The sequence below is a fragment of the Loxodonta africana genome, chromosome 22 (assembly GCF_030014295.1).
Source record: "Loxodonta africana isolate mLoxAfr1 chromosome 22, mLoxAfr1.hap2, whole genome shotgun sequence".
Classification (NCBI taxonomy): domain Eukaryota; kingdom Metazoa; phylum Chordata; class Mammalia; order Proboscidea; family Elephantidae; genus Loxodonta; species Loxodonta africana.
The window spans coordinates 3,238,690-3,251,920 of NC_087363.1; the positions used below are offsets into that span (position 1 = coordinate 3,238,690).

General features: G+C 35.7%; 1 protein-coding gene and 1 pseudogene across 1 annotated transcript; both read right to left on the reverse strand.

The window, feature by feature from the left end:
* Positions 1 to 918: 918 nt before the first annotated feature.
* On the reverse strand, positions 919 to 1,848 carry LOC135228531 (olfactory receptor 4P4-like). Its single transcript, XM_064275167.1, has one exon. It carries the CDS (start codon positions 1,846 to 1,848, stop codon positions 919 to 921), a length of 930 nt encoding a protein of 309 aa, XP_064131237.1.
* Positions 1,849 to 7,886: 6,038 nt separating this feature from the next.
* Positions 7,887 to 8,808, reverse strand: LOC100669922 (olfactory receptor 4P4-like; annotated as a pseudogene).
* Positions 8,809 to 13,231: the final 4,423 nt, after the last annotated feature.

Consider the following 13,231-nt stretch of genomic DNA (forward strand, 5'->3'; position numbering starts at 1 on the left):
ACATATAGCAATAAGAAAATGAATAAACTGTCATATATTCATATGAGATACTGTACATCAATGAAAATAATCAGAAAATGCACACATCAAGAGTCAGTCTCATAAAGCTTACCACAAGAAGTCAGACACTGAAGAGTACAATCTGCATCATTCCTTTGACAAAAAGTACAAAAACAGATAAAACTAATCTATGATCTTAAGAGATAAAGGGAGTGGTTATCTTTGGGATATAGTGCTTACAAAGGGGGATGGGAAGGTCTTCCAACTGGTAATTTTTGGTTCCTGATCTGGGTGCTAATTACATGACAGTACACAGCTTGTGAAAATTAATGAGGTGAGCACGCACGATATGTGCAATTTTCTATGTTTGTCATTCAGTAAAATGTTTTAAAAATTTGAAGGTGTTTTATTTACAGCATTTTAAGACATAAAAAATTACATAATCTGTTTCCCTTTCACTAAAAGGTCAAATAGGTGATATAATCCTCTATCTTTAAGAAGCTGGTTATTTCATATCATATGAGCACTACCTTAAAGATTAAGTAAGATAGCCAAAGGGTAGGGGGAAAAAAAACCTGTTGCCAGTCGAGTTGATTCCGACTCATAGCGACCCTATACAACAGAGCAGAACTGCCCCACAGGGTTTCCAAGGAATGGCTGATGGATTGAAACTGCCAACCATTTGGTTAGCAGCCAAGCTCTTAACCACTGAGCCACCAGGGAGAGTATAAATAATAATAATGCCCAGTTTATTGATAATGTGTCATACAGAAGACTAAAAAAACAGAGGGGATGTGTCTTCTGTTTTCTGATTTCTCTCTCCAAACAGTGAGTCAGGACAGATGATGGGAATGGATCTTATTAAGAGCTGTGGTTCCAGGGGACCAAAGACTGAAAAGCAGAAATGGTTCTGAAAAGTTACTTTCCTTCCAAGAGCGTTTGACGGCACCAAACTTTCCTCATGGCATTCTTCATCTCCATGTTTCTCAGTGTGTAGATCAGAGGGTTGAACATGGGAACAATGATGGTGTAGAAAAGAGCAAACACTTTATCTTCTGGAAAAGTTATGGCTGGTCTAATATAAATGAATAATGCAGGGGCAAAAAATAGAACCACCACTGTTATGTGAGAACTGCAGGTGGAAAGAGTTTTACTGGGGCTCTCTGCAGAGTATGCTCTGAGGGTGTATAATATAAAAAAATAAGACAACAACAATACAACAAAAGTCACCAAAGCAATTAGATCTGAATTAGCAATGACTAAGAGACTTATTATGAGTGTATTAGTGCAGGTCAGTTTCAGCAAAGGATACACATCACAGAAGTAGTGATCTACCTCATTGGGGCCACAGAAGGGTAAGAAGATAGTGAGAAGAAACTGACAGGCTGAGTGTATAAACCCCCCAGTCCAACAAGCTATGACGATTGCGTTACACCTCTGCCTGCTCACGATGGCAGCGTAGTACAGGGGCTTACAGATGGCCACGTAGCGGTCAAAGGTCATCCCTGTAAGGATGAAGATCTCAATGCCTCCAAAGAAATGTGTGGTAAAGAGCTGTGTTACGCAGCTATTATAGCAAATGGTCTTTCTTTCTGCCAGTAAGTCAGTCATCAGTTTGGGTATCACTGTGGATGTGTAGCAAAGGTCAGAGAGAGAGAGGTAATTAAGGAAGAAATACATGGCTTGGTCAATTAGCTGACTGCATGTGATAGAAATCATTATGAACAAGTTTCCCATCCAAATAGCAATGTAACAAAATAAAAATAATGCAAAGCAGAAGATTTCAATATTTTTGCTTTGAGAAAGTCCCAAGAGAATAAATACAGTGACATTATTGTTTTTTTCCATGGTCTAGTGTACACAGAATACTTAAATCATTTGAAATAACATAAGATTGTATTTAGAAGTGTTTCTCGAGAACAGTGATAATCATATTCTATTCAAGTAACAATGAACTGACTTTGCATAGTTGTCTTCTTTGAGAATAAAAATCAAATGTTCAATTAAAATGGCTCTCTAGTAACACTCTGCGTGAATACATACTAGATGATTTCCATTAAATCTTCCAGAAAATTGTGATCCATCCAAACTGAGTAGACATGAATGTCCTTAATCAATCAACAATATTAAACTTATATTTTTAGGTAATATCTATTTCCAAAGCCTAATGTGATATATAATAATATTTGGAAAGAATGTAACTCTTACCATCTTGGACTAAAAAACTAAGGAATTAAGTATAAATTACACAGGCATTACTTTTTTAATTGTGTACAAGACAATGCGATGTTTAAGCTTTCTTACTAATGGAATATAAAAAAAATAATAACATTACCTTAAATCCATTTCAAGTGAGGAAGCATAAAAATAAAACCTACATAAATCTATAGACAAATATTTAAAAATGAAAGACTCTTTCCAATAGGCTTATGTGAACGTTTTTTGAAATATTTTGATGTTATCTGCTTTCTTGTTTATACGCTTCATTAGTGGCTTAGTGAGAAGTATGTGTTGCTATTTTAAAATACAAGAGTGTTTAGTCTTACAGTTAAATCAATGAAAACAGTAAAGTTGAATAGACCACCAAATAAACCCAGAAGTAAACTCCTTAAAGGACTAAGCAGAAAAAAAAAGAGAGTGTTATATTAAAGTTTTACCCTCAATGCAGTTTATTATATTCGACAAGTCAAACTGCTCTTAACTGTCTAACCAGGAGGTATATTCTTTTTCCCGTATTTGTCCAATACAATTCTTTCATCCAAATCCATGAACTGCCCAGATAATGACTACTTGATCAGAAAAATGTGATTTCTAAGGAGATGACAAGTTGGGACCTGTCTTCTACTCTTTGCATTATGCCATAATATGCTTTTACCTTGGGTGCCAATCATTTTGTCTGTTGGAATATGAGTGAAATGGGAAAACTTGCATTATTTTTAAAATATAATCTTTGTGACATTCCATAATGGAATATAAAGCTGCCTTATAAATTCTAGTGATATTAATGGTAAATACTATTACCTAAATATTAGTGAAAACATTTCTGTAAGCTTGACTCTGAGGCAATAAAATATCAGAGAAATTTGAAATTATTTTGAGTCCAAAGTTTCTTAATCCATTTATCTAGTCTCTTCCTTACAACAATGGTAGATTTTAATTGCAAGTCAAGGAAAATAGTATATGAGTAGTATAACTGTCATCAATTGTCCCATGATTATGTCAGGTTGTCATACTGTGGGGGCTTGTGTGTTGCTGTGATGCTAGAAGCTATGCCACTGGTATTCAAAAACCAGCAAGGTCACCTATGGTGGACAGGTTTCCAGCTGAGCTTCCAGACTAAGACAGGCTAGGAAGAAAGACCAGAGGGTCTACTTCTGAAAAAAATTAGCCAGTGAAAACCATCAATTAACAAAAATGGTATCAAACCAATAGGACCTGGTTACATAAACTAGAAACATTGTTGTAGAATATGACCAAACCTGGTATGAACTTAGATTGTTAGAACTGGGGATATTGATGAAAAAATGACACTAGCTATAAAAAAAAAAAAAGCTATATGTTTCATCAAATTCATTCATAATTTTAAGTCAAAATTCCTATAATTAATCTTTACCAGTAGTGCTCAAATTGTCTTACTTTTATATTATACTTTTTCAGTCCTAGTCTCAGACCTGGCTTCTCAATCAAATCCTACTTTAATTTTCTCTTCAACTCTCCCTGTTATTGATTAAGTTAACATTGCAACTCATACAATAAATAATCACATTGTAATAGTAATGGAACTATAAGACTAAGGCCTTAATTTCCTTAGCAGAATTGTAAGAAATAGAATTGTATTAAGGAAAAATTATTGAGAAATAGATTTTAATCATTACAAAACCATACTAGAGTAATACTTTGCCTATAAGAAAGGCTATTTTTTTCTTATTTGAATAAAATAACAATATTGAATATACTCCTGGTGTGAGTTATCCTTAAAATAGTTTATTGTATTTAGAGTTTTCGTAAAGAAATAACATATATGGGATTCAAAACCCACCTGAACTATGCACATTATCCCCCCGCTAAGCATACTAAGGGCCTTAAATGAAACTAATCCTCTAATGAAAGTAAGACTGGGTGGGGGGGTGTTCTCAGGCAAGCTAGTTAATCAATCTGTCTGCGTTTATGAATGAAAAAAAAATTTTCCCATAAGTAGGCACGTTTACGCTTTTAAAACTATATGGGTTTGCTAAAAATATTTCTTGAATCTCTAGTTAGAAAAAAAAACTTTTTTAATTTTTTTTTTCTAGTTGTCTTGGTTCGGAAGGCTACATTCAGCTGATGCTCAGTTCCCCTACTTGGCAATCGTTCTTGATTCAAATTCCTCACAGACAGGAACACCTGCTTAACAGTCTTATAGTACTAGTAAAAACCTAACAATTCTTTATAGTGTAGGGGGTCCCTGGTTGTATTTCTTTAATCAGCCACTAACTTAAAATATTACCTTTGCAAGTCGCTTAATTTGTTTTGAAAGGGTTTTTCTTTATCTGAAACCTAGGAAAATATGCCCTGCTCTAAATAATTCGAACACTGGCCCGAGGGCTCCAGTTTGATAACAGATGAGAAAGAGCTTGTAAATGAGAGAATGGCGTACAAATGACAATGGCATCTGTGTTAAGGTTAATGCACACCAACACAAATAAATTACTTTAAGTTCATAGAGGTTAACGAACTTCTACAGAGTAACACAACTAAAAAAAAAAAAAAAATTTTTTTTCTTTTTTTTTTTCACTGTACTGTCCCTGGTGCCACAATGGTTAAGAGCTTGGCTACTAACCAAAAAGCTGACAGTTTGAAACCATCAGCCACTCCTTGGAAACCCTATGGGGCAGTTCTACTGTGTCCTATGAGGTTGCTGTGAGTAGGAAGCAACTCCACAGCAATGTTTTTTTTTTTTGGTCCCTCAAAAGTGAAAAACTGAAAACAACAAAATGATTTTAAGATTAAACCTGGCTCCCTTAACCCCAAAGTTTGCACATTACTGAACTTATTGGGTAAAAACAGGGAACCTCCTAAATTTTGAGCATTGCCTCATTTTAGCCACTCACATTTAAATGTGTAAATGAAAACACAGAAATATAAGTTAGGTGCAAGTCTCAGTGAAAAACCACAAACCGAATACTTCAGGATTCTTACATATATAAATAGCTCTAGAAAGTAAGAAATGTACAGTTCACATATTTCTACAGGAAGCAATCAATGTATTTCTGAGTCTCCCAAACATGAGTGATTTTGCAGCCCCAGCTAGTTGCCATATAAGAAAAATAGGTATGAAAAAAGAGATCTGGACTCACGCCCAGTCCTGGCTTCTGTTTTGCTCTGTGAACTTGTTTATTTTTGTTTCATACATTTCTTATCTGTAAAATGAAAGAACTAATCTCAATGATCCCTTAGATTTCTCCCCTCCATGATGTCCTTTTTATCACTTTATTCTTGATCAATTTTTACTGTTATTCTTCACAGAGTTATAACAGAGTATTCCTTATTTATTTATAATGTGTAGTCCTCTAATAAAATTAGGGCAATAGCTTTTTTTTTTTTTTCTTTAATTCTGTTAATTTCACCCTCATTTTCTGGAGTACGCCATCTTCAACAGGTACGCAACTCCTCCCTGAATTTACTGCTCTCTTCATCCAAAGATATCTAAGTTTATAGAATTCACAAAAAAAGCCTGTTTTAAAATTAGCTGCTAATCATAAATGTTTCTTAAGACTGAAGTAAAAATATTTTCAACAAATATATTCGACGGCACTGGGTCTGGGTTATCATATTTATGCAGGATAATGAGAACAGAGAAAAAAAAGTTACTCACATATGTTCTTCTGCACTTATTTTGAATCAATTTGTGTTTTCCTTTATACTCTTTTCTGTCCTCTCTTTTTGAAATTCCAGTCATTCTTCAACCAGGGTTTTGAACCAGCGCAGCTTGGTTTTAGTTACCGCCAATGAAGCAACACCGGAATGGACACGAATTTTTCAAATATGGGTGAACCAGAACACTAACAAGAGCTGAAAAAATTACAGGTGGAAGCCCTGCTAAAAATTTAATTTCCCTCTTAGAAAACAAGGGCAGCGTGCGTAGAGCATTTTCACCAAATCTCTTGACCAGCTGAGTGGAAAGCCGTGGGCGCAGCTCAAAGATGGCAGCCGACCGAGCTGCTTTGAGCGGGTGTGTGTCTCCACGGAACCGGTGACTCTTCAATGTCACACGTCAGGCTTCTGAAAGAGCTCCTCCCGCCTTTTCCAAGTGTCCCACTCCTAGGCTTCAACCCGTAATTTTTCCCATTCCGGTTCGCGTTCCGATCAGCCAAATTTTAAAAATTTGTGTCTGTTCCTGCTTTACTTCCTCAGTCAGGGCTGAACCGGTTCAAACCAGTTCAAAGTCCTATCTTCAACAATTTAAATGATTTCAACATTCCGACTTGACATTTTCCTCAGCACCATCCAATAGTGCTGCTGATGGGTGTCACTTTCTATTTCTCACCAATTTATGTAGAGAAAAATACAAATTTTGTACCATTGTAGGAACTATTGCCACTTGTGACACAACCAGCTCAAAGAAATGATGTCAGCCACAGAGAAAAACTTGAAAGCAGTAGCAATATTTTCTTTTCCAAGACTAGTCAAATCATGGTCCATATGGACTCTGTATTGTATCACTAAATTATTCCTGAAGATTTCTAGGCTCAAATGCTAAATAAAATTATAGGTAAAGAACTTACTCTAAAGGTGCATTTATTTCCTTTCGCAGCATTGCTTATTTTATGAAACATAATTATTTATACATCTCCACATAATCAACTTACCAGTTAGTGTCCCTTTAGATCCAAGTTACCAGAATGACTCCACAATTAGATCATAATGGAAACAAAAACTAACTCCACAGCATGTTGTTTTATTTCCATTCGCTATCCAGTCCACATGAGCCTTGATGTCCGAAATCTGTGCTTATGCAATTTGAGTTTCTTTTCCCTTTCCTATAATCTGGGGAGTAAATTACAGCCTGATCCTTATGTTAGGAAATGAGCTCCATCCATACCTAGGTAGTGTCTTTATCATGCTCTCTGGGGGAAAAAAAAAAAAAAAAACTATGCGTGTATGTGCTGTATGCATTTCCCTTTAAGGTAAATTTTCTAGAAAATTAGAGATGCAGAACTTTTTTGGGGAGGAAGGTTTACAATATGCTCATCAGGCTAATTTGTTAACAACACTGTTGAACATTCTGCAGTTCTAGTCTTTTATCATTACCAATAAGTCTTTTTTTTTTTTTTAGTTGTTTATTTACCAACCAGAAACTACTCATTAGCCCACATAGTCATGGTTCATAGTTCAGTGACATTATTTTTTTCTCCCTTCTCCAAAGTTACCACTTGTCTTTTGTCTATTTAGTGTCCATCTTTTTTTTTTTAACATCTATGCTCAAAGACAGTGCTTGCTTCTGCTTTGCTTTGTGAACCCAATGAATAATAGTAAATATTTAATAAACTTGTACTCCATGTCAGGCATGAACCTATTGATGGGCTTTAGCTCATTTACCTTTACAACAATCCTATAGGATATATACCATTACCATAAAAATCAAGAGAAGGAGAGAAGAGGCTTAATTTTACAGCTAAAATAAAATGTCAAAGTACGGAGAACTTGCATGTATGTGAGGAGAATAGAGTAAGAATCAATACAAAATATATATCAAAATTGTCCAAACAGGAAGAGTTCTAGGAAAAAGCTCAAGATATTGATCTGTCTTTTGCATACTCTTGTATACACATTGTATATCATTCTACATCAATTTTAAAGCTAAGTGTTGAACTCTAAAGTAGAATTCAAAATGGTTTTCATGCAAGCTACTTTTCTTGCAAAAACAATTGATAGTACCACATCTTCTTCATGGCTTTCTTCACATCCATATTTCTCAGTGTGTAAATCAGAGGGTTAAACATAGGAGCAATGATGGTATAGAAAAGAGCAAACACTTTATCTTCTGGAAAGTTTGCAGCTGGTCTAATATAAATGAAGAGGACAGGCACAAAGAACAGGACTACAACTGTTATGTGAGAGCTGCAAGTCGAAAGAGCTTTGAAACGGCTTTCGGCAGGGTAAGCCCTGACGGTAAATAATATCAGAACATAAGACAACAACAAGACAACAAAAGTCACCAAAGCAATTAGACCTGAATTAGCAATGACTTATTATGTGTGTATTAGTGCAGGCCAGTTTCAGCAAAGGATACACATCACAGAAGTAGTGATCTACCTCATTGGGGCCACAGAAGGGTAAGAAGATAGTGAGAAGAAACTGACTGGCTGAGTGTATAAACCCCCCAGTAAAACAAGCTATGACGATTGTGTTACACCTCTGCCTGTTCATGATGACAGTGTAGTGCAGGGGCTTACAAATGGCCACGTAGCGGTCATAGGCCATCCTTGTAAGGATGAAGATCTCAATGGCTCCAAGAAAGTGAGTAATAAAAAGTTGCGCCATGCAATTATTATAGGAAATGGTCTTTCTTTCTGCCAGTAAGTCAGTCATCAGTTTGGGTGTCACTATGGATGTGTAGCAAAGGTCAGAGAGAGAGAGGTAATTAAGGAAGAAATACATGGGTTGGCCATTTAGCTGACTGCATGTGATAGAAACCATTATGAGCAAGTTTCCCATCCAAATAGCAACGTAGCAAAATAAAAATAATACAAAGCAGAGAATTTCAATGCTCTTGTTTTGGGAAAAGCCCAAGAGAATAAACACAGTGACATTATTCCTATTTTCCATGGTCCAATGAAGTTAAAATGCATAGTAGTCACCTGAAAAGATATAATTTTTAAGTCAATGTCAGAAATATTTATGAATAATATTAACAATAATACACATATTATAAAAAGTATGTTTAATTGAACTGACTGCAGTGTTTCAGAAATTGACAATTATTTAATAAGAATATTTTTTTCTGGTTAGTCTCGTGATTATTTCGTTAAGTACTTCGGGACATTATATTAAATGTTTATATTAATAGAAATGAATGCATTCAGTCAGTCAATCAAAATAAAATAAAAATCCTAGGCACTGCTCATTTTCAAATTCCAATGGAACATACAGCTAAATTTTAGAAAGGATATATATCTGAATCCTTACTAACTGCAAATTTGTTAAAGATGCAAGTTTTTTATTTTTATTTTTTAATTGGCATAGAACCAAATGTAAAGCTTTAGCCGTGGTCACTACTCAAAAATGCCGTTCTTGTTAGCGGTCTTTGAGTCAGGTCTGACTCATGGAGGCCCCGTGTATAACAGAACAAAATGCTGCCTGGTTGTGTGCCATCTCCAGGATTGGTTGGGGGATCGATTCCATTGCGATCCATAGGGTTTTCATGGGTTAATTTTTGGAAATAGAGAGCCAGGCCTTTTTCCTTAGTCCGTCTTAGCCTAGAAGCGCCCCTGAAGCCTGTTCAGGATCACGGCAACACACAAGCCTCCACTGAGAGACAGTAGGTAGACATGCATGAGATGCGTTGGTTGGAAATCAAATCCAAGTCTCCTGCACGGAACGTTAAGATTCTACCACTGAACCACCGTTGCCTCACAGTGGAGTATACGCTACCTTAAAATTATTTTAAAATGAGGCATAAAATAAAATGAAAGATTAATATGATGATAAATAAGTATTTAAAAAGTGAAAGATAAAAGTTCTCTGCAAGAGCCTCATACGATTGGTTTGGCTAGTTTTTTGATTGCTTGTTTAATGTTTTCTGACAGTAAGATGTTGAGATTTTGTAGCGGGAGTATATTTCTACAAGTTGTTGCTGTTTTTGTTAGCTGCCCTGGAGTCAATTCCTACTCATTTGACCCCGTGCGTGCAGAGTAGAACTGTTCCATAGGGTTTTCAATGGCTGTGACCTTTCAAAAGCAGATTGCCAGGTTTATATTTTGAGGCGCTTCTGTTGAGTTGATTCTGACGCATAGCTACCCTATAGGACAGAGTAGAACTCCCCTACAGGGTTTTCTAGGCTGTAATCTTTATGGGAGCAGATTGCCAAGTCTTCTCCAGCAGGGCTGCTGGTGGGTCTGAACCACTGAACTTCCGATTCACAGCCAATCACTTAACCATTGCCCCAGCAGGGCTAAGAGGCCTTCTTGGGTGGGTTCAAACCGTCAACCTTTACACTGGTAGTCCAGTTCTTAACCATTTATGTCACCCAGGGACTTCATTTCCACGGGTAGTTCAATTAAAATTATATACTTAAGTGAACAACAGAATAAAGTAGTAGTTTAAAAAGAGGGGCAGAAGCCAGTTTTACTTTGTTTTTCCTCCTGACTCAGCATATCATTTTTTCAAGTCAATTTCACCACATTGTTTTGAATTGGAGATTTAATTTCTGTTTCTGTATTTTTACAAGTTAACCATTTTGCCATAAAACTATAAAGTATTCTAATACCGCCTAATTCAAGGAAAAAGTTTATAGGAAGTTCTTGGGATAAGTTTTATGGGAAGACAAATAGCTGGGATCTGGGCTCTATTATTCAATTATACCACGGTGTGTGAATTTGGATACTACTCACTTATATCTCCGAACTTAAGTTATCTCATCTGTAAAATGGGGTAACCTGCCCAGACTTTATCAAAAATGGTTGTGAAGCTCAAACAAATCAACAAATGACCATTGTTTCATAAACTATAGGAGGATTAATGTTTGAGTATATTATCTAAATGTTACTGTTACTAAATTAGTATTCTAAGAGTTGTCAAAAGCACAGCCCAGTAAAATTAACTACCATATAGAAAATAAAATTGCATGATCATAAAGTCACTTTGACTAAAAGTAAACTTTGACATCTTCTAGTCAAATCCCTTCATTCAAAATAGAATCTATTTAAATAAAAATTCACATGTACAATAAATAAATGCAGTTTGAATCTCTTCATCAGTCAGCAAATATATTAGTCCGACAGGATCAATTTATGAAAATATAGCCATTACAGTTGGTGTTGACCAGAGCTTCTTACAATTTGGAAAAATAACATAACATTGATAACTTCATCATCCAATTGGCTTTATACAGTTTTGGGCCCTGATGTTCAGCATCAATTCTTATCCCTTTTCCTTAAAATTTGTAATATATCTTCTCTCCTACTTTTATAGCTATATTTTCTTATCAATTTAATTTTAAATTCTCTCCTTACCTCTGTATTTTATAGATTAGGTTAACTATGTTTTCCTTCAAATTAAAGGATTCCATTGCAATGAAAATGGAATCATAAAACTGTTACATAGATGTTTATATATTCATACAAGGTCAATTTTATAGGTTTATCTGGTTTCAGAAAAGATCCATGGGTGGAAGGATGTCCCCCAGCAAAAACTAGGAGGTACTTCCGTGAACAAAAGCCAGCTGGGATACTGGATGGAAGGCCAAGGGCAGGGAGAGAGATAGGAAAAAAAAAGGGGGGGGGAGGGGCAGAACAATATTTTGACATACCATTAGGTCATGCAGAACAAAATGTAAAGAACCCTAAACATTTAAATGTACCAGTTCACTAAAGTCTGTTTAATATCTGAACTAAAACTTCTAAGCAAGCAGACAAATCAAAACATGTATGTCAGCAGAAATATTTTTATGCATACCAGTAAAGCCGGAGGTGATAAGATTTTTAAACAGGAGGGAGCATCCGAGCCTCTGTAACACTTTTATTCTTTATAGGGCCTTTTTGGCTCCAGCAAGCCTGGAGAACAAAATACAAATTTAACAAACAGTTGAATCTATTTCTATGGTGTAATTTTATGATTTAGAATTGGCTATAGGTAACCGTTGAGGAGTAAGTCTTCTTAGCATACCTCCAATTATACTAAACAAATAATTCCTCACTTATAAATAAAAAGTCTAACTTTAATTCTTAAAATGATAATTAAACTATTGGTTTGGACAGCTATTAAAATAATGACTTGTTCATTTGAATGAAATAAAACCATCCTTTTAATCGTATGCACAGAACTTTTTAAAAAATCTGAATTATTTCCCTCCTATCCCTCGCCTGATAATAAAACAAGAGAATTATGGCTCACGAATGAAATTACGCCTCTGCAGAAGCTTAGGTTGCTGGATAACTCAGACAAAGCCAATCGTTTTGTATGTATATACTGACAGAAACTATCTCTATTAATTAAATGTATTCTGACATTGTAACCAAACAATTTTGCAGAGTAACTGTATGTATGAATCTCCAATTTTCTCCATTTCCAAATCCACAGATGAGGCTTTATTTCACTTCTTGGCAATTCTTCCTTTTCATGTAACCTTCACCATAGACCAATGAATGATTCACCATGTATAAACTTCCACGTGTGTTCCTAGCTCCGTAATAACAACGGCAGTGTTAGAATAAGGAGCCCTGGTGACACAATGGTTAAGTGCTCGACCGTTAAGTGAAAGTTGGGTGGTTGGAACCAATCAGTGATTCCGCAGGAGAAAAGACCTGGCGATCTGCTTCTGTAAAATTACAGCCTAAGAAAAAGGCCTTATGGGGCAGTTCTACTCCATCGTACAGGGTCATCGTGAGTTAGAATCAACTCAAGTACACACATCAACAATTTTAGACTAGTTTCTAATCTTAACTCAGCCATCAATTTTAGATGTGTACTATACAAGTGACTTCATTTCTTTCAGCAATATTTCTTTGTCTGTAATGGAGAGATATAATTCTCCCTTTACTAAATCAGTAAATAAATTCTGAATTTCATATTTAAAAAGAGATAAAGGAGAACTTCAAAAAAAATAAACTGCTATGTGAGTAAGTATGGTATTGTGTTCAGTTTGATGAACCTTTAAAAGTATTAATACCTTAAATAACCATCTCCTGGAGATCTTATAGGACAGAGAACTACTCAAAGGGTTTCTAAGGCTGTCATCTGACAGAAGCAGACTGCCACATCTTTCTCCCTTGAAGCAGCTGGTGGGTTAGAATGTCTGACCTGTTGGTTAGCAGCTGAGTGTATAGCCATTGCACCACAAGGGCTCCTTACTAATACCATAAACCAAACCAAACCCATTGCCATGGAGTCAATTATGACTCATAGCGACCCTAAAGGGCAGAGTAGAACTGCCCCATAGTGTTTCCAAAGAGTGTTTTTTGGATTCAAACCACCGACTTTTTGGTTAGAAGCCCAACACTTAACCACTTAGCGACCAGGGCTCCACTAATAC

What these genes read in the sequence shown, in the direction of transcription:
- LOC135228531 (XM_064275167.1), bottom strand. Translation starts at nt 1,848, where the DNA reads ATGGAAAAAAACAATAATGTCACTGTATTTATTCTCTTGGGACTTTCT.